This window comes from Manihot esculenta, chromosome 13, assembly GCF_001659605.2.
Source record: "Manihot esculenta cultivar AM560-2 chromosome 13, M.esculenta_v8, whole genome shotgun sequence".
In the NCBI taxonomy this organism is placed as follows: Eukaryota; Viridiplantae; Streptophyta; class Magnoliopsida; order Malpighiales; family Euphorbiaceae; genus Manihot; species Manihot esculenta.
In genome coordinates this window covers 13662791-13689975 of record NC_035173.2, presented here as the reverse complement: position 1 = coordinate 13689975, position 27185 = coordinate 13662791, and the positions used below count along the sequence as shown (strand labels likewise).

The window sequence follows — 27185 nt, the reverse complement described above, 5'->3', positions numbered from 1 at the left end:
ACAGTAGAAACACACAATAATAAGAACTCAACAAATACTGCAGAAAACCCAAGTTTCAAGAGCATAGCAGTTATAAAGCTCCATTCAAGCCTATCGTAGGCTTTACTAACATCAATCTTGAGGGCTACATATCCAGCCTTGCCCCGCCGCTTGCCACGCATATAATGAAGAGTTTCATAAGCAATAATAGTGTTTTCTGGTATGTGTCTACTAGGAACAAAAGCACCTTGAGATGAAGAAATGATTTTCGGCAGGATAAGTTTCAACTTGTTTGCAACCATTTTGGAAATAATTTTATACAACACCTGAAAAAGTGCTATTGGTCGCAAATCAATAACCTTCTCCACCTGCTCTTTCTTTGGAATTAGGACAATTGCCGTTTTATTAAGTTCTTGCGGAAAATTGCCCGTATAAAGGCAGTTGATACAGAAATCTGCAACTTGGTCACCAATAATACTCCAGTATTTGCGATAGAAGCCCGGATTGAATCTATCCAAGCCAGGTGATTTCTCTGCCTGCATACTGAAAACCGCAACACGCACCTCTTCCCTTGTATATGGTAAGCATAACTCCTCATTCTGTGAGTCTGAAATAATCGTTGAAACTAAATCAAGGATAGCCCGAGGAGAGCCAGCTTGAGAGGTGAAGATATTCCGAAAGTACCCTGTAATAACCTCCTCCAGCCCTGAGTTCCAATCACACCACACACCAGAATCATCCTTCAAATGGTCAATTCTATTCTTCCTTTGTCTGATAGTTGCTTTCCTGTGAAAAAACTTTGTGTTCTGATCACCTCCTTCAGCTAAAACTCTTTAGCTCTCTGCCTCCAATACCATTCCCTTCATTGAAGGAGATTAACAAACCGGGCCTTTACTATAGTAAACTCCCGTCGACTCGCATTATCCCTTTTACCCCGCAATAGCCCCAGAACTTTCTTACAATTGTCAATATCAAGCTGGAATTGTTGCCTCATAGTACTCCCCCAATCGCCCAATCTAGAGCTACAAACTTTTAATTTATCCAGAACCGAGCCCAAAGTAGGATCAGACCAAACAGATTGAACAATTTCCCGACACCCAAGCTCTAGACTCCAAGAATTCTCAAACCGAAAAAGTCTAGGGGTGGAACAAGGTAAAAATAACCTGATCTGTAAGAAAATAGGCAAGTGATCCGAGGAGCTGTAATCCAGGACACTAGCTGTAGACATACTAAATCTCCTTCACCAATCATCGTTCACAAGGAAACGATCTAGCTTAGCTTCAGTCCAATCTGCATCCTCTCGCCCATTATCCCAAGTGTACCTATAACCAGACATATGAAGATCCGAAAGACCAGCTTCCATCACCTCATCTCGAAAGTCTCGTATCAAGTTGTTGGGCTGAGCATTACCTCCTCTCTTCTCATCTTGAGTCAAAATAGCATTAAAGTCCCCACAGCAGACCCAAGGATATGAATACTGTCTAGATAAATCTTTCAACAAAACCCATGAAGCTTGTCTTTCATTTCTATTGGGCCTACCATAGAAACCCGTAATCCTCCACTCACCTATTAAAGCAACCTCCACCAAAACATGAATATGCCAAAAAGAAGAACTTAAAAGTGAAACCGTCTAGGCCAACTTCCATAGGAAAGCAAGCCCACCACTCCTACCTACATTAGAAACTGCAAACACACCATCATAACCTAACAAGACTTTTATTTCATCAAGTTGTAATACAGAAGAAATTGTTTCAACAAGAAAAATAAAATGCGGCCTCTTCTCCCTGATTAATTCCTGTAGGGTCCCTAGCGCACGTGGGTTACCCAGCCCACGACAATTCCAACTAATACAACTCATTTTGTTCGGCGGGTCCTCTCTCTGAGGCCTACCGCTGGTCCATTTTTTGAAGATGAAGAATTAGAAAGGCCCACTTCTGGTTGCTTACCCTGGCCCATTCTTCGCCTTTTGGGATCATTAATAGTGATTCCTTCCTTCTTTGCCTCACTAGAAAAAGAGAAAACAGAATTTGATTCTCCCTCATTATCACCATCACCATTATTTTCGCCTACATTGGCGCCTGTAGCATCTCCTCCTTTACCTCCAGAATTGTCGCCGTGATTCTTGGGAATTCCAAAATCATTCGACCCTCTCGCTCCTCCACACCTCCACCGTCTACCACCTTTAGCTACTGGAAACACCCCATCCTCATCCCGCAGCCACCGTGCTCCAATATTGAACTGCTTAGCTCGACTCCCAGCTCTCATTTCCGGCCTAAAATTCTGAACAGGCTTGCCTTCCATATCTAACAAACGTGTACAAAACTTTTCACCATGGCCGATTATTCCACAAATATAGCAAAAATTTGGAACTCTCTTGTAGAGGAACTCCACTTCAAACCACTGTCCGCCTTTCCATCGAAGGTAATGTTCCTTCCACAGTGGCTTCCTAACATCAAGTTTCACCCGCATCCACATATACGAGTTCCAAGAACTGGAGAAATTCTTGGCCTTTGCAAAATTATTTTCATCACATTCCAGACAAACACCCATCTCATTCCCTATTCTCTCCAACACATGCTCCGAATTGAATCCAGATTTCAAACCAACTATTTGGACCCATATAGAAAACATAAACAGTGGAACTTCCTTTGGATCCTCATAGCCCTCCATTTTCTCCAGCAGCAAAAGATGGTTATTGAATGTCCAAGGACCCATGCTTAACACCCTCTCCCTGTCCACCGTGTGGTAGAATCGAAAAAGGAATAGGCCTTCCGCAACCTCCTTCACCGACATACCTTCAAATGGCTTCCAGAGAGCAGCCATGGTCTGTTTCATAAACTGGAATTTTATCTGACTATCCGTGAAGAACCGACCAACAAGGCAAAGGGAATAATCCTCCTCCTCCTCTTCAATCTCCTCCTCCTGAAATTCTATACCATCCACATCATCCCCATTCACTGAGAGAGCAGCAATCTCAACAGAGATATTATCCTCATGATCCGACATCACGATAAAAACAAACTGCACTGAGCCAGAAACACAAACAAACTTCTCAAAAAGAAGACCAAAAAAGCAAAAACTCTCAACGACGAGAGAAAGACCACTACGGTTCGGATTTGCGATTATTATTTTAAATTAGTTAATTTTACTAATTTAAATTAGAGTTGATTTTACTAATTTTTATCATTAAAATTGTGGAAATGTCTTTATTACTAGTTTTAAATAGATAAACTATACTTGAATTTTTAAATTTTAATATAATTAATGAATCAATTCTATATTTTTAAAACCATATACTTTAAATGCTTTATAATCAATCTATTCAACTACATTTGAATCCTTAATTTTAGTATAATTAATGGATTAGTCCTTATATTTTTAAAAGCATACACCTTAATCACTTTATAATTTTTTATTTAAAAAAATACTTAAATTTTTATTAATTTTTATTGAACTAACTTTTAACACTTTTTATTTTTCAATATCTATTTATTAAAATATTTCAATATTTATAATTTTAAATTTTTAGAAAATATTTACAATTTCAATTATTTCTAAGTGGTTCCAAGTATGTAAATTTTTATAAAAAGTATTTTAAAAAATTATACTTATTTTAAATTAATATCTATAATGGATAAAATAATTATAATTTTAAATAAATTAAATATAAAAATTTAAAAATTTAATTTTAAAAATATAAAATTGATTCGTTAATTACATTAAAATTTAAAAATTAAAATATAATTTTTATAATATAAAACTATTTAAAAGTTAAATATTTATAAAAATATTTTAAATATTTTAAATATTTATTTTTTTTAATTGATTAACAGAATTATAAATAGAAGGATTTACAAATTAATTATATAAAATTAATGAGTTTGACTTTAAAAATAAAAAAATTAGAAATTTAAAAGTTAAAATATAATTTATTATATTATATTAAATAAATACTTATTTAATTTTTTAATAACTGTATATAAATTTAATTAATTTAAAATTTGAATTAAATTTATTTAACTCTTAAATAAAAATATATAAACTTAATTACAAGTATATTCATTTATATTTATTTCTCAAATGGTTTTTTTCTTTTCCCTCTCGTTCCCTCGCCTCCGAACACATTGTGAAATTCTCCTTTCCAGTGAACCGAGCCGACCAAAACCGACCCGTTACCAGCCCTAAAATCACCCAGATATGTCTGGAAGGACAATTCAGTCATTAGCTAAAACCACCCAAATGGGCGGGAAAAAAAAAAACTCTCAAAAACCACAAATTCACCTACACGCAGCACGCTTCATCATTTCGAAAACCTCCTGAAATCCCCAAACCTCTCCATCAGCAGCATGATCAACGTCTTGAACGTCGCTGAGAAGCCGTCTGTGGCGAAATCGGTGGCCACCATACTCTCAAGGAACCAACAGCATGGGATGAGAGTTAGGGACGGGCGGTCCCGCTACAACAAGATCTTCGAGTTCAATTACGTGATCAATGGGCAGCCATGCCATATGCTAATGACTTCCGTCACTGGTCATCTTATGGAGCTCGATTTCGAAGATCGCTTTCGCAAATGGCATTCTTGTGATCCCGCTGATCTCTACCATGCCCCCGTCCGGAAATACGTCCCTGAGGTCATTCTCTTTCCCTACTTATATTAGTAAAACTAAAATTTATTTACTTCAAATGCATGCTCTTTTAGGTTCAATGGTGGCTCCATTGCGAACAGTATTGAAAAATATATTTTGTATGGACACTGCAATCCGCACCTATACGACCTCAATTTCTTGGTTAAATTGAAAAGCCAAGTGAACTGTGTGAGTTTCAATTATGAGTTGGCAACTTGGCATTGTGAAGTTTATAGGTTTTTTTTTTTTTTTTTTTAATATATATTTATAATCTTTATTTGAGGAGCATGCATATAGTTGTAAGGCAGATTGATGTTGATTATCTAACTATCTAAGTTACCAATATTTGAACATTTAAATCAGAGTTTTAAATATTTGAATAAAAGGGCGCAGAAGCTTTATCACGAACAGGCCAATATTGCTATATCATTTTTTTAAAAAGAAATTATTTTGCATTGTGCTTCAATTCTCTTTATATAAGTTATAATTTACTACAATTTGTATGAATAGAACTTTAGGAGTTAGAAAATTATGATTTAGTCCATGTAAGTTAAATGTTTTATACAACTTCCAAACTACCAAGTAATCTGTTTCTTTTCCCCCCCTTGACAAAGACAAGCATGGTTAAAGATGAAATATGGATTGGATATTGAATACCTCACCATTTGGATATAGGCTAGAAGTTTCAAAAATCAATTTCCTTAATGGATTTAACTACACTTGATAGTATAGTTATCCAACTCGATTAGGATATACTTTTCCTTTTTCCTTTTTTTTTTTGAAGGTTAAAACGATGATGAAAAAAATGCTTGATGATTCCCCTCAAACCAATATGGGAATATATACTACTTACAACAATACATACTAGGTAAAAAAATAAATTAATTATCTAATTATAATCTAATCGTATTCCAATCATATCACATAATCATATCCCTAATTATGTACACAATCACTACAAATCTAGGCTATTTACAGAAAGTATCTCAACACTCTCCCTCAAGTTGGAGAATACATGTCATATGCTCCAAGCTTGTTACAAATATATTCGATTCGTGAATCCTGAATAGATTTTGTGAAAACATCCGCTAGTTGATCATTTGAGTTGACAAAACTAGTAGAAATGTATTCCGACTCAATCTTTTGCCTAATAAAATGTCAATCTACCTCTATATGCTTCATTCTCTCATGAAAAACTGGATTTGATGCAATATGGAGGGCACCTTGATTATCACATATCAACTTCGTTTGGCCAATATCGCTACATTTCGATTCTTGAAGGAGTTGCTTCAACCAAATGAGTTCGCATTTGCCAAAGTCATAGCTCGATATTCTGCACTTGATCTTGCAACCACGTCCTGTTTTTTACTTTTCTAGAATATAAGATTCTCTCCAATCATAACACAATATCCTGAAGTAGATTGTCTATTTGAAAGGGAACCTGTCCAATTTGCATCAGAATAGCCAACAATTTGTGAGTGACCTTGTCCTTATAGAGTAGATCCTGTCTTGGAGCTCCTTTGATATATCTAAGAATGTGAATGACTGCAGTCAAGTGACTACTGTATGGGGTTTGAAGGAATTGACTAACCACACTTACAATAAAGGAAATATCTGATCGCGTGATAGCGAGATAATTGAGCTTCCCAACTAATCTTCTGTATCTAGCAGGATCTTTAGTGGCTCCCCCTGTTCAGGAACAAGTTTGACATTTGGATCCATGGGAGTGTCTACGTATCTATACTCACATACCTGTTTCTTCCAATATATCCAAAGCATATTTCCATTGAGAAATTGCAATGACTAGGATGTCCCAAACGGTTATGAATAAGCTCAGCGGACGTGGTAGAAACAAAAGCAACTGAAGAGGTGGAAAGGTGGTACAATCCTTGTGACTCAGATCCTGTTCCAATCATTCTCCTAGTATTCGGGTCCTGCACAACATCAGAATCAGCAGTAAAGATTACTGAACAATTAAGATTTTTGGTCAATTTGCTAATAGAGATTAAATTATATGGACATTCTGTAGTGAACAAGACGGTAGTTAAGGAAATAGAAGGAAGAAGTTGTACATCTCCTATTCCTTTAACTTAGTTTGTGAACCATTAGCTAAGGTGACTTTAGATGGTGTAGAAGGTGAAACAAGAGTAGAGAAAAGATTGTGATTACTAGAGATGTGATCAGAAGCACCAGAGTCTAGGATCCATGGACCAACGTGAAGACTTAGTTAGACAAGCAACAGAATTACCGGAGTGAGCAATGCTGGTAGATGGAGGATGTTGCTTAGCTGCTTGGAACTGTAAGTATTCTTTATAGTCCTCTCCAATTAAAATAATTGAATCTAGGTCTTGAGATTTATTGGTAGGTTGTGGAAGCAGATCTTTTACATTAGATTGGGCAAGATGGGCTGCCGGCTTGCCAGTATTGTCAGATTGATTGGACCGTGGTGGTCGGCCATGTAGTGCCCAACATGCATCCCGTGTGTGACCTTTTTTATCACAATAGGAGCAATGAAATTTCTTTCCTTTACCTTTGCGATTGCCTCCTTGTCCTTGATTTCCTTGTACCTCCAAAATTGAGGATTCCATATCTGTAGCATCACTCTTACTAAGGGAAATACGTAAGAGCCTAGCTGACACATCTTCTAAAGTTGGAATTTCCAACTGAACCCGTCAAAATTTGATCTTTCACAGAGCAAAGGTTAGATCGCAATCCAATTAATGCCAAAACCATAAAAAATTTATCACGTTGTCCTTCTTGCGCATCAACATCATTAGTAAGGGGCATAAGAGAATTAAATTCATCTTTCAGAGTTTCTACTTGACCCAAGTAACTAGCCATATCCTGATGATTTTGTTGTAAGTGAACCATATCCGACACAACCTTATAGATGCGTTGTATATCATTAGTATACAATGTTTTGGCCCTAGTCCAAATACAAAAAGTTTTGCAAGATTGAAACAAAGCAAGGAATTTTGGATCTAACGAATGCCATAAAAGACTACATAGTTGAGCATCAATCTTAACCCAGTTGGGTCTATCAGTGGCAGTGATATCAGTGACATTTTTTGTTAAATGATCATCATACCCCTGTCCTACAAACCATAATTCTACGGATGCAGCCCAAGACACATAATTATTACTCCCTTGCAACTTAACTGCAGCAATTGAAAAGACAGGTTTAAGAGACTCAGAACCTGTATTGAGGGTGTTTTGATTCTTAGACATGTCGAGAGAGATTCTAAAACAACAAGGGACCAAGTAGGGACCCGAATCTGCAAAAAGGAGCTGAATCTGCCAAAAAGAACGCCTGTGAACAGTAAATTTGACTACCGGACCTACTCGGCTGGGGTCGCCGGCGTCGGGCGATGCTAGAGGAAGAGTCACTGGCTTGTAATGGTCACTGGAAAGTGGTGCACGCACTGGCGCGTGGCCGGAAGCAAGCTGTGCAGGGCATGGTTTTAAATAACGGCCGTTACGTTATGTAACGGCCGTTATGTAACGGGTTTTGGGGGGAGGGCGTTACCCGTTATCTCGTTATATAACGACCCCTCCTAATTTGCAGGCATAATGGCCGTTACCAATAATTAAAATTCTTTTATATCTTTTGTCTTTTACTCCCTATTCTCATTTTCATTAGTTTCTACACTTTTCAACAGTTTCAAAGACTATATTTTTTAAGTTTTCTCTTCCCTTTCTCTTTCAAATTTCAATCTTCCCTGCATATTTCTCATATAAACTTAAATCCATTATAAACTACTCTATTTCCAAGCTTATTTCTTCTAAAAAGTTAGTTAAATTTTATCTATTTTAGTTTTTAATTGTTGTTTTTTTCTTTGTTTTTTTTTTGTAAGTTTTTGTGGATTAAAGTGTTAGTTTTGAGTTAAAATTATATTTTGAGCTATTAGTTTACTCGATCTATAAAGATTATGTTCATTTTTCTTATTTTAAACTATATGATATTTAACTTAAGTTAAATAATCTATATTTTATATATTTATGTTTATTATGCATTTGTATACATTGTTCTAAATTAAATCTAATCAATATCATTTTATTTATGAACTTTGCAATTTTTTTTAAAAAATTTGTGTAGCGCCAGGCCGATACCGTTATGTTACGGCAGTTATAGGCCTGTTTCCATTACCCGCAACCACGACCGCGAACGTGGCCGCGACCGCGATTTAAAACCATGGTGCAGGGTGGCTCGTGGAGGCGCGTCTGGAGGCGGTGCTTCGTTGGAAAATAGATCAGAGGCCGGCGTTGAGAATGGCTGGGTGGTGAGACTAACTAATTTCTAGAAAGTCACCAAAGTAAGGTGGCAGATCTGCCACTCAAAGGTGAACCAAATTTCTTGGCTCTGATACCATGAAACTTTGATGAAAAGAAGAAAAAACAGAGTAGAAGATTTGAGAGAAAATACTTGATTCTTCCCATCAAGCTAATTGGGGTATATATACTGCTTACAAGAGTACAATGATCATTTCTTGTAATGACAATATCATCAACATAGACTACTAAGTAGATGCATCTATCGCCATTATGACGAAAAGATATGGAATGATCAGAATTACTTCGAGACATTTCAAACTATTGAACTACAGTGCTGAATCGTCTAAATCATGCTATTGGAGACTGTTTTAGACTATACAAGGAGCGTTGAAGACGACATACTAAACTTGACTCCCCTTGAGCAACAAACCCTGGAGGTTGTTCTATATAGACTTCTTCGGCGAGCTCACCATGAAGAAAGACATTTTTAATGTCTAGTTGATGAAGGGTTCAGTGATTAATTGCATCCAATGAAATAAAGAGGCAAACAAAAGTTATTTTGGCTACTGGAGAGAAAGTATCACTGTAATCAAGTCCAAAAATCTGTGTAACCTTTAGCTATAAAGCGATCTTTAAGGCAATTAATTGTGCCATTAGGTCCCTCCTTAACTGTGTAAACCCATCGACAACCAACAGTAGACTTACCAGGTAGTAAAGATACCAGTTCTCAAGTTCCATTATTATGAAGAGTAGTCATCTCCTCAACCATTGCATTACACCAACGAGGATGATTCAATGCTTCTCTACTTGTCTTGGGTATAGAAACAACAAACACGGTGGAAATAAAAGTATAATAGGAAGGAGAGAAACAATGGTAACTCACAAAATTATAAATGAGATGAGGATTTTGAGAAGAGCGAATACCTTTTCGAAGAGCAAAAGGAGTAGTTGTGCTACTGAAGGCATGACCGAAGTAGGTGATGATAGAACTGGAGGTGAGTGCGTTGGACTGCAAGAAAAGTAAGGGGAGGTTTCAAAAAAGGTGACACTTGCAGAGATAAAATATCTGTTAGTAGTGAGATCATAACATTTGTAACCTTTTTGAAGCTGAGAATAGCCGAGAAAGACACATTTAACTGATTTGGGTTGAAGTTTGTCTTTACTAGGGGTATGATCATGAACAAAATATATACATCAAAAAACTCGCAAAAACAACTGGTTGACTCTAATGCTGCAAAACAGAGGGACATACGATTGATCAAGTAGCAGGCAATAAGGACTGCCTCGCCCCAAAAACGCAGCGGAACATTATGATGTATGAGTAAGGTGCGGGCTGCTTCAATCAAATGCCGATTTTTTTCGCTCAGCAACACCTCTTTGTTGAGGAGTATGGGCACAAGAAGTCTGGTGAGTAATACAGTAGACAAGAAATGAGAAAAAGAAGAAGAAAGATATTCTTGTGCGTTATCACTACGCAAAACTTTAATGCGAACACCAAATTGATTATGTATTTCAGCACAAAATTTTTGAAAGATGGAGAATAATTCAGAGCGATTCTTGATTAAAAAAAGTCAAGTGCAATGAGAATAATCATCAATAAAAGTAACAAAATACTGAAATTCTAAAGTTGTATTGACACGACTTGGACTCCAAATGTCTGAATGAACAATGTTAAACATCGAGGTGACCCTGTTATTGATTCGCTTGAGAAACGAAGTCCGAGTTTGTTTCCCAAGTTGACATGACTTAGATGCTAAAGAAGACAAAGAAGAAAGACTACGGACGATGTTTTGCAATTTGAGAAGACTAGGATGTCCCAAACGGTTATGAATAAGCTCAGCGGAAGTTATAGAAACAAAATCAATTGGAGAGGTGGAGAGATGGTACAATCCTTGTGACTCAGATCCTGTTCCAATCATTCTCCTAGTACTCCGGTCCTGCACCACAATAGAATTAGCAGTAAAGGTTACTGAACAATTAAGATTTTTGGTCAATTTGCTAATGAAGATTAAATTATATGGACATTCATGAGTGAACAAGACAATAGTTAAGGAAATAGAATTAGAAGGAAGGAGTTGTACTTTTTCTATTCCTTTAATTTGAGTTTGTGAACCATTAGCTAAGGTGACTTTAGATGGTGTGGAAACAAGAGTAGAGAAAAGATTGTGATTACCAAAGATGTGATCAGAAGCATCAGAGTTTAGGATCCATGGATCAACAGGTGAAGACTTAGTTAGACAAGTAAAGGAATTACCGGAGTGAGCAATATGGGAAGATGAAGGATGTTGCTTAGCTGTTTGGAACTGCAAGTATTCTTTATAGTCTTCTCCAGTAAAAGTGATTGAATTTAATTCTTGAGATTTATTGGTAGGTTGTGGAAGCGGCTTTCTTCATTAGACTGGGCAAGATAAACTGCTGACTTGCCAGTACTATCTAGTTGATTAGGCCGTGGTGGTCAGCCATGCAATGCCTAGCATGCATCCCGTGCGTGACCTTTCATATCACAATAGGAGCAATGAAACTTCTTTCTTTTACCTTTGCAGGTTCCTCCTTGTCCTTGATTCCCTTGCTACACAGCCAAAACTGAGGATTCCATTTCTGTAGCATCACTCTTACTAAGGGAAATACGTAAGAGCCTAGCTGACACATCTTCTAAAGTTGGAATAAATGAATCAGTCAAAGACCCAATTAATGCCAAAGCCATAAAGAATTTGTCCTGTTGTTATTCTTGCGCATCAACATCATCACTAAAAGGTATAAGAGAATTAAATTAATCTTTCAGAGTTTCTACTTGACCCAAGTAACTAGCCATATCCTGATGATTTTGTTGTAAGTGAACTATATCTGACACAACCTTATAAATGCTTTGTACGTCGTTAGTGTATAATGTTTTGGCCTTAGTCTAAACCTTACAACAAGTTTTGCAAGACTGAAACAAAGCAAGTAATTTTGGGTCTAATGAATGCCATAGAAGACTACATAGTTGAGCATCAATCTTAACCCAGTTGGTTCTATTAGCATTTTTTTGTTAAATGATCATCATACCCCTATCCTAAAAACCATAATTCTACTGATGCAGTCCAAGACACATAATTATTACTTCCTTGCAACTTCACAGTAGCAATTGAAAGGAAAGGTTTAAGGGACTCATAATCTGTATTGAGGGTGTTTTGCTTCTTAGACATGTTGAGAGAGATTCTGGAACAAGGGATTGAATAGGGACCTTAATCTGCCAAAAAAAAGATCTATCCTTGTGAACAGTGAATCCGAAGCTATTGTTCACAAGGGACGTGTGAAGATGAGCTGGGCAGGTGAACGGACCTAGTAGGCTGGAGTCGCTGACATCGGGCGATGCTGGAGGAAGGGTTGTCGACGTGAAAAGGTCGCCGGAGATTTCTTCACGCGCCGGCGCATGTACCAGAGACAGACAACTTGAGCGGCGCGTGGAGTCGGTTCTGGTGGCGGCGCTTCTCCGGGTTGTTGATCGGAAGCTGGAGAGAAAGGTGGGCTAGTTGGTGAGACCAATTGATTTCCAGAAAGTCTCCAAAACAAGGTGGTACATTTGCCACTCACAGCTGGACCAAGTTTATACCATGAAAACGACGATGAAAAAAAATGAGAGGGAAGCAAAGGCTTTGAGAGAAAAATGCTTGATGATTCCCCTAAGCCAATTGGGGTATATACTATTTACAAGAATACATACTAGGTAAGTGTTGAATCCCATATCGGCTATGGAAATGGATAATGTGCCCCTTATATGGGCTATAGGCACTCCTCCCCTTTGAGCTAGCTTTTGGGGTGAGTTAGGCCTGGCCCAAATTTAACATGGTATCAGAGCCTCCCCATCCGATGTTGGGCGCCCCATAAATGTGCCGCGCCCCATAAATGTGCCACGCACCAGTAAAAATTTTGGGCGTGAGGAGGTGTGTTGAATCCCATATCGGCTATGGAAATGGGTAATGTGCCCCTTATATGGGCTATAGGCACTCCTCCCCCTTGAGCTAGCTTTTGGGGTGAGTTAGGCCTGGCCCAAATTTAACAGTAAGAAAATAAATTAATTTCCTAATTATAGCCTAATCATATCCCAATCATATCACATAATCATATTCTTAATTATGTACACAATCACTACAAATCTGGGTTATTTACAGAAAACATCTCAACAGAAGGTATTAGGATGTACACTAATTTGGCTTAAATCTATATGTTTATAGCCTTATATGTAACTAAAAAAAGTATATAAATGAATATCAATACTATAAAATACTCACATCTTTAGTTTTATCAACAATGTTAACGGTAGCTACTCAATATATATTTTTTTATTAGGTAGCTAGTCTTCCAGAGTGTGGTTTTTTAATCAAGTATAGGAAAGTATGGGTTTGATTGTATAAGGATTTGAGAACTTTGAATATTAATGTCCTCTTTTGGCTTAACATGCTGAAGAATTTTTAGAATATCAATGGTATTTAAACTTGGAATTTCAAGTGGTCCAAAATTGTAATTTCAATTCCATTAACATATGACTTGAGTTGAGATCCGCTATTGGAAAGGATTTGTCAAGAATATGTAGAAATCCTTGTAATGTAGGAATTATTGTTTCAAGAGTTCCAGAAAGAGGAAGAGGAAGAAGAAGAAGAAGAAATAAGGCTCGGCGAGAAGAAAAGAAGATAAGGGCAAAGAAGGAAAAAAATCTTAGGCAAAGAAGTAGAAATAGAGGGAAGAAAGGGAAGAAATATTAGGGAGAATGGAAGAGCAATAAGAGGGAAAGAAGTGAGAAAAAGAGGACAACAGAAAGAAACCTAAATTTGAATATGGATGCAATTCGCAAGAACTAATTTGCAGCCCTTGTCCACTTGGAAACAAGCTCTGATACCAATTTGTCAGGTAAAAAGATTGAAAACAGAATTAGGAGATGAGAAAGAGAAGAAACTGAGATGAGAAGTAGAAGAATAGAGTGAGATGAGAGAAACAATTTAGATGAGAAGAGAAAAGAATATTTGAGAGAGAGAATAGAATGACCTTTGTTATTGATTCTTCAAGAATAATTGTGGAGTACTTGTTAGTTGTTATTTATACATGAGAGTAGTAAAACTACCTCCAACAAACTCTAACTACTAGGCTGACCTGTACAGAATTTCCCTCACAATCATGCTAACTAATAACTGCTTTCCCTCACAATCATGCTAACCAATAACTGCTTTCCCTCACAATCATGCTAACTAATAACTGCTTTCCCTCCAATTCATCTCTTAATGATTCCTTTCTTCTTCTTTATATAATGTGTGACACTTGTGCATTTACCAAACATACAAGAAATTCTTATCCGTTGAAAAATAATAAAAGCAATGTTTCTTTTATGACCATTCACTTTGGTGTATGGGACCCACATGATCTGCTTCTTTATCTGGCTATAGATGATTTGTTACCTGACTTTTGTACTAGATTAACGTGGTTTGTTTGATGAAAGTAAAAAATAAAGTGTTTTCTTGCCTTAAGTCCTTTGATAAGATGATATGAACATAGTTTGATTCTAAAGTTAAAATTCCAAGAACAGATAAAGGGACAAAATACATGGAGAATGGGTTTTAGAATTATTTTGAGACCAACGGGGTGATACACCAAACAATTTGTGTTTATACTTGTGCACAAAATGGTGTTGCAAAATGGAAAAATAGGCATCTATTTTAAGTTGCTAAGTCTCTTATGCTTACCATGAATCTTCTAACACAATGATAGGGAAATGCAGTACTTTTAGCTGCCTATTTAATTAATTGGATATCTTTAGAAGCCCTTGACTAAGGGTCCTTTAGCGATTCTGCAAAGTAAAACTTCCTACACTATTCCTTCAAATGTTTTTGATTGTGTTTGCTTTTTTTATGCAAAGAATGCTAAACAACATTTGAAGGAATATTTGAGAAAAGAAAAGATAGATATGAATCATCCTCAGATCCTCATGTTGATTTGTATCTAACTCCTATGATTTAAATATATCCTTTGCTCATAAAAAAGGAGACAAATCTTGTACCAAACATCCTCATCTAGCTTTGTTTCATATAATTTCTTGTCTTTTTCCTATAGAACTTTTGTCTTGTTTATTTCTCCATTTGTATTTCAGAAGATTGAAGAGAAGCTCTTCGTGATCTAAAGTGGAAAGGAGCAATGGTCGAAGGAATGAAAGCTTTGAAAAGGAATGAGATTTGTGAACTTGTCACTCTACTATTAGGGAAGAAACTGGTTGGCTATGAATGGGTGTTCATTGTAAAATACAAGGCTAATGATTCAATTGAAATATAAAGCTAGATTGGTGGCCAAAGGATTTACTTAAACCTTTGGAGTAGATTATTAAGAGACATTTGCTTGGGCTGCTAAGATTAACACAATCAGGATATGTTATCTTGTGCAACCAACCTTAATTGGAATTTGCAACAAGTTGATGTAAAAAATGCCTTTTTTCATGGAGTTTTAGAGGAAGTCTACATGGAGATTCCTCTAGGGCTCACTGATGAGAAAACACATGGGAAGGTCTGTAGATCAAAAAATGCTTTATATGAATTAAAGTAATCTCCTTGTAGTTTGAGCGATTTAGCAAAAATAGTTTCCTTTGGATATAGATAGACTAATGTTGATCATACCATGTTCATCAGATATTATTACAAAGGTAAGATTATAGTAGTCACAATCTATGTTGATGATATTGTGGTATTTGGAAATGATAGAGATGAATGTTTTGACTAAAAACCTACTTGCCCAAGAGTTCAGGATTAAAGATTTGGGAAAATTGCAGTTATTCTAGGTAACTAAAGTAGCTAGATCATATTAGAAAAGGGAATCTTGAGAAACTAAATCTTTTAGAAGAGATTGGTGTGTTAGGTTGCTACCCTGCAAAGATTGATATGGAGATATATGCATTTGTAGTGAGCTTGGTAAGCTAACATATGCATTACTGCATTTGCAATTGCATGCTGTTTTCTCTAGGAAAATGACTTCTTTTCTCCAAACATGGTCAACTTCAACTAGAGATGTTGATTGAGTTGGATTTCTAGATGATAAAAAATCAAACTTTGGTTAAACCTGTATACTTGTGTGAGGAAACTTAGTAATATGGAGAAGTAAAAAGCAAAGTGTAGCTGCTAAATCAAGTGTTGAAGGAAAATATAAAGCGATGGCTCTTAGTGCTTCGAAATCCTAGAACAAGTTGTGATAAAAAACTCCGAATACATGAATTGACATGAAAGAGGCTAAGATAATTTCCATAAATTGTTACACCCTTAATCAACTATTGTAATTAGAAACAAAGATTATGGAATGATAAAATCCAGGTAGAAAATGCCACAAGGAAAGATTATTGATAAGCAACTAAACATGGAGGTACACAAAGAATAATCATCTTATAGAGGATAGAAGATGAGCACAAGTTCAACTAAGAAAATTCTCATTATTGGGAAAATAACAACTTAAATTCGTCCATCCCATGTTTAGTGGGTAGTTATAGCCTTAAAACTCCTAAAATTTAGCCTAAACCTATTTTCAGTTGGATTATAAATTGATCTCCAACTTTGACTAGGATAAACTAATCCTATCAAAACAAGAAAAACTAATTAAAATAATGAGCTGCCCAAAAATCACCTAATGGGCCTAAATAAATCCTGAGCATAAGGTCCAACATAAATATAAAAAATTTCAAATTTGACATTGAAGTCACATGTCACAAAGGATTGGTTCTTCATGCTTGTTCCCCGTACTTTTCAAATATAGTTCCTGTCTTGTAAACCTCGCTTCCACCTAAAATGACTTGATTTCACATGATTCCAAGATTGTCTTTGAATATTAGAGCGAGTGTGTTTGAAGAATATTGATGCTCTTATGTGCTTCAAATGTTTGAAAAGTATTACCTCCTATGCATGTATCACTTAGAGTCGGTGAATCAATATGCTTGTAGAAATTGTTATGATGCGGAACCCCAAGACTAATAAGATAATCTTAGAACTTTTGATCAAATTTTAACCAACAAGTTAAACCACCAAACAATCAAATTGATTTGTTCTTGCACCTAAGGACACAACTCAAAAGAACTTAAAGAAAATCAAAGAGAATTCCTTTAAACCCAATCGAATTAAAGTGTTCAAAAACATAAGAAATAGGAATTGAATTTGGAAAGCAATTGAATAATCAATCACAATCCAAACAATACCTTGCTTATAAAGATAAGAGAAAGCTAAAACTCTCTTTTAGTAAAGGAAATTATGAGATTTTCATTCAACATATCAAAACAAAATACTACAACCCCTATATATTGCCAAGACTTAAGGACTACAATGCAAACGATATTAAATTGTCTTCAAGTCTCCATAAAGGTGGTGTCCCTTTATATATCCTTGTTTATAAAGCACTACATGCTTGTTTATTATTGGCAAGTATAATTTGCTGAACTATCTTTCAATTGGTTTTTTTGGTAGGACAAGATAGATATCAAAAGGACACTGGAGGAGGAAGCAAGAAGGTGCCAGTGGCTTATTCTATGGCTTGATTGTGATAGAGAGGGAGAAAACATTGCATTTGAAGTGATGGATGTATGTGGAGCAGCAAATCACAACCTTACTATATGGAGGGCTCGCTTTTCTGCATTAATTGACAGGTTCAAAGGCTAATGTCCTTTTGTTGATTTATTTTATTAGGATTTCATGTTTTCTGTATTGTCTTTCTGAGTTCATGTTTCCTGACATTTGATATTGCAAACATTAGGGAAATCCATGAGGCAGCCCAAAATCTTATTTCTCCTAATCAGTGTTTTTCTGATGCTGTGGATGCTAGGCAAGTAAGTATTTTCCTTCCAGTCTGAGGTCTTCTAATTTTGTTATCACCAAAAGGGCAACATGAAGTTAGTTTTATTAACTTTCTGTATAAATTAGTACTCTCTGAACGTGTAAAGATTTTCTTACCTGTCCACATATTTGCTAAATTCTCTTTTAGGACACACTGTATAAGATAAAAATATCTAGGATAAATTGTGGCTCAATTTATTATTATTGTTGTTGTTCTTGCTTTTGGATACATCTACAAGGAATAAAATATGATTTTTTTAATATTTTGCAGGAAATTGATCTCCGCATTGGTGCTTCTTTCACCAGGTTTCAGACCATGTTGTTGAGAGATAAGTTTGTTATTGATTCTGCTCAAGATGACAGAAATCTTGTTCTGAGTTATGGGCCTTGTCAGGTGTGATTATCATTACAACTTAATAATATGTATCCATAAATTTGGAACTGGACATGCAGTGTTATGAATGAGTCATCAGTTTCCTTTGCAATTGTAGTTCCCTACACTTGGCTTTATTGTTGAACGTTACTGGGAGATACAATCACATGAGCCTGAAGAGTTTTGGACTATTAATTGTTCTCACAAATCAGATGAAGGCATTGCAAACTTTAGTTGGATGTAAACCATCAAGGCTTGGTTCTTTGCATTTCCCTTTAGAGTTATAGAAGTTTTGCGCTAAACACTTTATTAATAACTTAGTTTTGCAGGCGTGGACATCTTTTCGATTACACTTCTGCTGTTATACTTTATGAAATGTGTGTTCAGGAACCAACTGCGACTGTAAGTCATGGACATCATGTGCTCTATGTATTTCAAATTTGGATATGCTTCTTTCGAAGAATCAGATATAATCTTTTATGTTTATATTTCCCAATCAGGTAATGAAGGTTCATCAGCAGGAGAAACGGAAGTACCCTCCACATCCTTTGAGTACAATTGAGCTTGAAAAACGTGCCTCAAGATATTTCCGGATGAGTTCTGAACTCACCATGAAAGTAAACATCTGGGATATAGGACTTCTATTGGTGTATAGATGTTTTCATATGATCATTAGTGTTTTAGATTTATAGGTCTGTTCTATTTGCCGTCTTATTTTAAAGAAAGTATAACCTCCAATCATTTTGAAGTTAACTGAGAATCTTTGAATTAAATGTTGAAGCAAAGAGTGTCATGTGATCATACTAGATGATAATGCTCCTCAATTCTTCAGTTGCTTCAAGAGTAGTATGGGGAGTATATATTGTGCATTTTAAATTGCGCAATATCACTGTCATCTCTGCTCAGTTATTTTTTCTCCAAGTTTTGCTCGCTGGTTTTTCTTTATATGTACTTTTGTATCTCTTGTTCCCCTCTCTTTCATGTATACTAGAGATCTAATCTATTATTTTATCTTTTCAATCTTATAGGCATTGACGCACTTTTAAAGATTGGAATTTATCTCTAAACTCCTCCATTCTTTGTTTGCTTATAGGTGGCAGAAGATCTATACCAAGCTGGTTTCATTAGTTATCCTCGTACAGAAACGGATGGCTTCTCTAGCAGGACTGATTTACATGTTGGTAGCTTTGGTTTATCATATGTTTGGTTGTGGTGGTAATGATAGAGTTATGAACAATGAAGAACTGATATCTCTTTTTCTCCCTTTCAGTCACTTACAATAGCTACTGAAAAATAAGAAGAAAGCAAATAAGATAATAGAAATGGATGCCAAGAGCCCACATAGAAAGATCCCCGTGCAGAGAAAATTCTGCCTCTCTGGAAACAGAGAAAATTCCAGATTTCACTGATGCCTTCTCTCGTCACCTTTCTTTTCTCTTTATACTCATTCTGTTATCCTTCTCTTTTAGAATATACCCCCCTTCTGCCAGCTGTCCATCCACATGGTTCTAATGCTGTTTTGGTGTGCTGTCGACTCCCTCTTCTTGCAACCCTAAGGAAATAGCAAAGCAATAGAATTGGATATCTTAGGTACCAATGCTGTTTTGGGAACAAAACCATCAACATGCCCAATCGCAATTTCACAGGAGTTACTAGCATTAGCCTTACCATAATGTAGCAATAACTCTAATTTGAAACGTTCCCAAGAGAGGTGTTGTTGCCGAAGCTTGTGGAACCAATTAAGGGAAGGTCCCTCCATGCTAACAAGAACCTTGTAGATCTTCATCTCCTCGTGAGTGCTAAATTTATCAAAATATTGCTCGACATGAATAATCTAGTCTTTTGGATTTTCTCCATTGAATTTGGGAGATTCTATTGTGCTCGAGATGAAAGGTTTGTCCTCCAAAAACTACGATCCAATACCCATGCGAGTGGTCTCAAACCCATTACATACGGATGTTGATGAAGATTGTTAAATTTGGATCAGGCTCACTCACCTCAAAAGCTAGCTTAAGGAGAGGAGTGTTCAAGACCTTTATTACCCCTATTCCAAACTGACGTAGGATTCAATACATCCTCTCATGCTCCCTCTCATGCTCTAGGATTATACTGGAACATGAAATATTTATGGGAGACCTAATATCGGTGGGAGGCTCTTATACCATGTTAAATTTGGATCATGTCTAACTTACCTCAAAAGCTAGCTCAAGGATAAGAGTGCATAAGACTCTTGTAAGGGCACATTACCCCTATCCCAAATCGAACCGATGTGGAATTCAACAAAGATATTCTTTGAGAGCTTCACTGTTCTCGGCAGCTGCCTCTTTAAATAGCAAATCAATGATTAATTTTTGATCCTGTTAAATTTTTCTTCCGGCTCATGATGGAAGAGATAGATTCTTTTGCCGAACTTCCATGTTCCACTCTATCTTCTCTCTAAAATTTCTATTGTAGGTTTGAGATGTGGCAGGTTGGACCAATTGATGGAGTTAGGAACAATGAAGAACTGATATCTTTTTTTTTTTTTTCTCCCTTTTGTCGCTTACAATAGCTGCTGAAACATAAGAAGAAAGCAAATAAGATAATAGAAATCGCTGCCAAGAGCCCCCCAGGGAAAGATCCCCATGTAGGGAAAATTCTGCCCCTCTGAAAACAAAGAAAAATTCCATATTTCACCAATGCCTTCTCACTCTCTTTATACTTAGCCTTCTCTTCTAGAATATTCCCCCCTTCTGCCAGCTGTCCATCCACATGGTTCTAACCTCTGCATTTCCCTCTTAAAACACCCAATTCATTTTGTTAGCTTGCATTTATAGAATTCTCCACATCTCTAACAGATAATCCATACTTGATCATATCTCATACCTCAACCTCAATGGGAGTTAATGTTGGAAAAAAAAGGATGGAGAGGAAGTGTATGAACTAAAGAAAATTAACTTCATAAATGACGCACTGTACATGATGTAATTAGAGTACATATATGTCATGGTCACAGATGTATTTAGCTATGTAAGGGTGCTAGCCCTCCCTCTGTTGCAAGGAAGTTATTTCTGGGGTTTAAACTTTAATCTCTAGGTCATAAGGAAGCAATATAAGTGTTGCTCAAGGGGTCACCTTTTTGTCATAATGTATGCGTGTACAACTTAAAATGTCGGTAATCCCAGGTGCTTCCCTTTTATGGAATTAGATTTAAATCCTCTTTATAATTTAAATCAAGATACTGTTAGAAGCAACTTAATGAGTGAGGCACCTGAATACCTAACGTTTGCATAATAAATTGCTATGCTTCCACTCTTACTTAGATTCCCTTTTACTTGGAGTTATCACTTGCTTTCAGTTTGTATGGACAAGAACTTCCTTCTGCCTGTACTCTGTTAGCATCACTTTGAAACTGGAAATGCAAATTTGTTTTTTCTGCCTTTGATGTTAATTTATTAAAATGTTAGCATTCATATACTGCTGTAAATATTTACTCAAGTTTTTCTTAACTTGATGCAGACAATTGTGCGAGAACAACAGGAACATCCTGTATGGGGTTCATATGCTCAACGACTGTTAGATCCTGGAACAGAATTATGGAGAAATCCGGGCAGTGGTGGACATGATGACAAAGCCCATCCTCCCATTCATCCAACAAAGTTTTCTGCTGGTGAAAGTGCATGGAGTCTAGATCATCATGTAAATACATTTAGTTTTACCACTTTTAAGTATAATACATCTATATTTTTGGCAAATATTTTCTGGTTCCAAATTAGGTTGCAGCCTTTACTATGTCCTTAAAATTGATACTTAACTTGTTTGCAGAGAGTATATGAGTTAGTTGTTCGCCATTTTCTGGCATGTGTTTCACAACCAGCTATTGGGGCTGAAACTATTGTTGAAATTGATATTGCTGGTGAACAGTTTTCTGCATCAGGGAGGGTGATATTAGTTGTAAGTATTTTGAATCATACTTAGATTCTTATAACCCATCTCTAGTTAACCATTAAACCATATTGACCATTGAATACTTGTTTTTCATTCCCTTTGTTGTTTAATTTTTAAGATCTTGAATATTTTACCAAATCAGAGTCAAACTGATTTTATTTACATGGTGGTTGGACTTATTGCTTGTCCTTATAAATGTTGTCATTATGTCAATTATGATCAGATGGATAAATAATTGAGGAGAGTTAATTTGAAAAGATGCATTCTTCCTCTCTTTTCCCGTATAATGCTGACTTGTGCTTCTATTATGACTACTATTACTGAGGATTCAAAACCAAAGTAGATAAAAGTGAAAAAGAAAGAATAAGGAGCGAAAAAGACAAGAACATAGGAAGGAGAAGAATAGGGAAGAGAGGGACTGAGGGAAATCGGAAAGATAGATAAGATAGAGTTGAAAAGATTAGATCAGGTGAGGGAAGAAAGGAGATGGAAGAAGAGAGGATATCTGAAAAGGACAAAATTCAATATCCATTCTACTTTTATCTCATACCTGAAGGAACATTTTGATAAATGATAGAACATGACTTGAAAGAGTTGGTGGTTACAATGAAAGATTGATGGTAACTGTTATAGATCTATAGATAAATAATCTTTTTTTATGTATTTTTGTATAGAAGAATAGTATGTATTTAAATACAAAAGTCCTAACTAAAAAGGAATATGAATTCCTAAATTAAGCCTAAGATGAAGCATGCAATCAAGCTAATGAATATACACATATCTTTACATATTTAGTTTCCATAACACTCCCTCCAATTGGAACGTGGATGTTAACAATGTCCAACTTGTTACACATGTAAACAACTCGAGTTCCATTTACAGTTTTAGTAAAGATATCTCCTAATTAGGGCGGTATATGGTTCTTGAGGGTTTCGAATCAAACCAAAGAACTATTCGAAACTGTACTAGAACTGAAAAAGAATTGATATTGTAGGAAGTAACAAACTGAACTTATTTAGTTATTTGGTTATGGTTCTGGTTGTTGTCAAGAATTGTAGCATAATTGAACCAGAATTGTACCAACGAATTGATTATATATATGTTATTTTAATGATTTTAGTAATACTATGGTTTCATCATATAGTTTTGTTGTTTGAAGAGAAAATTCTCATTTATTGCAATAAAAGGTACACAACAACTTATATACAAACTATTCTACCAACCCTGTAATCAAATCTCTAAATTAGTGGAGATTCTAATATTAAATCCCTAAATTAGTGGATTTGCAGTATGTTAGTCAGGATGATAGTCAGGATGAGATAATGCCTCATCAATGGTTCGAGAGATTGAAATAGAATAGTGGTAAAACATCAAAGGAAAGAGGATAGTTCATAAGATATAAAAGTTGAGATGGAACGGGTGCAAGGGCTATAGGAAGGTCCAACTCAAGCTGAGCGGTGGTGGGAGCAGGTTCCGCCGACGAAGAAGCGATGATGGATTTCAAGGATGCATGGTATTGAGGAAATTATGCTTACTCATTAGCAGATGTCAAGATATCTTTATCAGAAGATGTGTACCCTAGGGAGCCCCAATTGTCATATGTGCCATTTGTGAACGTTGATTTTTATTTTGAAGTTTTAGACAGGTTTCTTAGTATGCGCAGGTTCACGACAATAGTCAGGAGTAAAAACTGTTTCACCGGAACATTGTTAATTTCTGCCACCATTAGAACCTCCCTTGTTCTCACCAGTGTTGTTAAAAGCGAAAAATGGTGAGAGGCAAGGCGAGGCGCTGCAGGACAGGATTTCCACACAATGGCACCGCCTCAGACCATTGAGTCACTAGGTGAGGCGCTACAGGTGACACCTCATTGAAGTAAGGTTAATTCTTTGAAATGCTTTTAAATAGCAAAAAGAAAACCTTAGTGTCTCTCCATCTCTTTCAAACAGCAGATAACACTTACCTAGCAGCCAAAACACAAATTTCTTACTCTTTTTGCTTTTAATACGAACAACCAGGTATGTCTTTCCTTCTCTCCTCTTCTTCCTTCTCCTTTGTTCTCTTCCCATTGAACCTGCACAGCAGCATGTCTTTTATTCTTTTAAATTTTCTCTCTTCTCCTTTTTTTATTCTTTTTCTCTCTCTTCCTCTATTCTCTCTATGCTGGACCTGCCACAATAGCAAATCTTTTTCTTTCTTTTCCCTTTTTTTTTTATTTTTCTTTATTTTTTTTTTATTTTTTCAAATAATGTACTTTTTCATTTGAATATGTTTTATGTTCCATGATTGTGGTCATCACACAACAACCACCTTCTTATTTTCAACCATTTTATAAAACTTAAGCAATTATCCAAAGAGTGTCCCACACCAGATGAAAAAAGAAGGAAGAAGGGTGATGCTGGCAAGAGCAGTCAGAACAACGAGATATGTCGGATGCATCTCCATGCGCCAGAGAGTGGAATGGAGTTAGATTCTTAATCCGGCACGTGAGGCTCACTCGTCGGTCTGCTGGTGACTGGACCTTTTGGGCAGCGTTGCCAGACCTCCAACATCCTTCCTGGGTGGGCAGTTAGAACCATTGTCACCCTTTAAGGGTGACTTAGAAACACAGTAACCAAATGGAGTCCTAGGTTTCTAAATAGAACAAAGAAATTGTGTTTTATTTCCTAAAGGTCTCTGATACTACCTAGAAAAATTGTATTTTCTGATGTATTTTTGCATAAAAGAATGGTACTAATTCATATACAAAAGTCCTAATCAAAAGGAATGTGAATTTCTAAATTAAGCATAAGATTAAGCCTACAATTAAGCTAATGAACATACACATATATGTACATTTTTAGTTTCCATAACAAGATCAAAGGAAGGTATTCAAAAAGCATAAAGCTTTTGTAGATTTAACATAGGTGTTAAATTAATTCATATTTTGTTTTTGCAATTTTGTGAGTGGAATTTATATGAAGATCTCAAGAATTTTATTGTGATAAGAGTTGTCTAATGTAAGAAAGCTATAAAAAGGAGCAAAGGATTTTGAGAGAGAGCTGTTGATAGTTGGGAAAATGAGTAGAAATGAGGAAAAGTAGGAAATTGTTGGTGTCTTAAATAGCATTTTTGGTAATTATTTGTGTATGCATGTTACTGCCAATAAGGCACCTTTTCTCAGTCATTGGTGAATCGTAGACATAAAGGCAAATACTGAATTTGCTGCCTCTGTTTCTAATACATAGTTTTATTACTCTATTTGTAGGACTTATTCACTCTTGTTAATTCCCCTTCCATTGCTGAAATTACAATATGAAGACTAAGGGATTTTGGGAAGAAAGAGCTTGATTATTTCCTCAAGCTGATTGGGAATTTTGATTTAATTTTCCTAATTGGTATTAGTTTAGTACATTTTTATTTTGGGATAAGCTAACTATTCAATCTAGGTACTTTAATAGAGCTATTATTATGGACAATTGACAAATGAGAATTAATAGAATTTTCAGTTCTCTCCCCCTTTGATTTTCTGTTAATTATACATCAATGGTATTAAGTAATTGAAAGTAGATCTCATTGCATATGAATCTTCTAAAGGTTATTATCTAGTTACGGTCCTAGAATGGACTCTTAAGGAGTGGAAATTCATATGCCTCGGCGATTTAGTTTTTGCATTCTTATGATTGCTTGCAAGACTTGAACCTGTAACATTGTGGTTACAAGCCTAAGCCTTTATGATTGTATCATGCTATGGCCTCCAGCTTTCAAATTTTGTATTCTTGATGCCAACTGCCTATAAGAACTATTGGACCTATGACCAAACAACTGAGTGAGTTACTGGTGCTCATGAATTTTTCTGTGTATTTGTTTTTTTGTTCATTTGACTCAACATCTAACACTACCAGGACATCCTTAATTTAGCGCTTTGGGACTATTTCTATGATGTATCTTGAAATAAATAAAGTATTTCATGTTTCTTGTAAACCAAATTTCTCCTTTTATTTAGTTTGTGACTTTTGTAGTTATTTTATGATTGATTCAATTGCGTCTTGCTTGACCAGAAAAATTACTTAGATGTTTACCGTTTTGAATCATGGGGCAGTTCAATGATTCCTACCTATGTCCAAGGTCAACGGGTACGTCTCTTATCATTAAATCATGTTTGGCAGGTGTTCTTTTCAATAATTTGTTGACTAATGAGATCTAGGGAGATTTATAGGTCATGATTGCAGATTCTTAGGCTTAATTATAGAGATTTATTCTTTGCCTTTATTGTAAATCTTCCTTATTAGGCTTGATTTCTTTATGTATAAATCACTGTATATTGTTGAATCCCACGTCGGTTTGGGATATGGTAATGAGAACTGATAGGGGTAATCTGCCCCTTATAAGAGTTTTAGGTACTCTTCCCTTGGGTTAGTTTTTGGGGTGAGTTAGGTCTAACTTAAACTCTTCCCTTGGATTAGTTTTTGGGGTGAGTTAGGTCTAACTCAAATTTTAACATAGTATCAGAGCCTCTCACTCACTGATGTTGGGCTTTTCATAAATATTTCAGTATAGTCCTAGGTCCTGGGCGTGAAGGGTGTGTTTGAATCCCATGTTACCAAAGGACCTTAGGCATTCCTTCCCCTTGAGCTAGTTCTGAGTTAGGCTTGACTCAAATTTAATATAGTATCAGAATCTCACCACTGCTGTTGGACCTTCCGTAAATATTTTACGCTCCAATATAGTTTTGAGCATGACAAGGTGTGTTAAATCCCACATAAGTTTTGAATAAAGTAATGTGCTCTTTACAAGGGTCTTAGGCACTCGTCACCCTTGAGCTAACTTTCGGGGTGAGTTAGGTCTTATCCAAATTTAACTGCACAAAGCTTGTAAAATCATTACGGAAAAGAAATAAACTCTCAAATTCTTCATGATATTACAGCTTTGCCAACGTTAATTGGCATAGGGTTCCTATTAATGGTGAAATACATAACAACGCTCCAAACTCCTATTTTGTAATGGCTGTTATTTGACTCCATGCACTAAGTAAGTCTCTCAATACTTTTTCGAGCTAAAATTGATTGAGAAAGGAATTTTTCTATCTTAAAGAAAGTATGTCCTTGATTTTGCTTGCAGAAATCGTGAAGTTGGAAGCAAAACCCAATACCACGCCCATGGTTCCCAATGTACATCTTGCAAAAGATGATGGTTGATCCCTTT

At 36.0% G+C, this 27185-nt stretch overlaps 1 protein-coding gene across 5 annotated transcripts in view; it reads left to right on the top strand.

Moving 5' to 3' along the window:
• Window positions 1–4104: 4104 nt before the first annotated feature.
• LOC110629111 (DNA topoisomerase 3-alpha) overlaps window positions 4105–27185 on the top strand; it is a 66039-nt gene continuing 42958 nt past the window's right edge. For 2 of the 5 annotated variants that reach the window (XM_043949582.1, XM_021776016.2), the window contains exons 1-11: window positions 4106–4610; window positions 17336–17514; window positions 17622–17694; window positions 17973–18095; window positions 18193–18314; window positions 18404–18476; window positions 18575–18691; window positions 19168–19251; window positions 21573–21752; window positions 21879–22007; window positions 26042–26116. In XM_043949582.1, coding sequence (XP_043805517.1) covers window positions 4326–4610; window positions 17336–17514; window positions 17622–17694; window positions 17973–18095; window positions 18193–18314; window positions 18404–18476; window positions 18575–18691; window positions 19168–19251; window positions 21573–21752; window positions 21879–22007; window positions 26042–26116 — 1440 coding nt within the window. In that variant the 5' untranslated portion in view covers window positions 4106–4325. Of the gene's footprint in view, window positions 4611–14994; window positions 17234–17335; window positions 17515–17621; window positions 17695–17972; window positions 18096–18192; window positions 18315–18403; window positions 18477–18574; window positions 18692–19167; window positions 19252–21572; window positions 21753–21878; window positions 22008–26041; window positions 26117–27185 lie in introns of all 5 variants that reach the window. The other 3 variants (XM_043949584.1, XM_021776017.2, XM_043949585.1) reach the window with 3 other exon arrangements.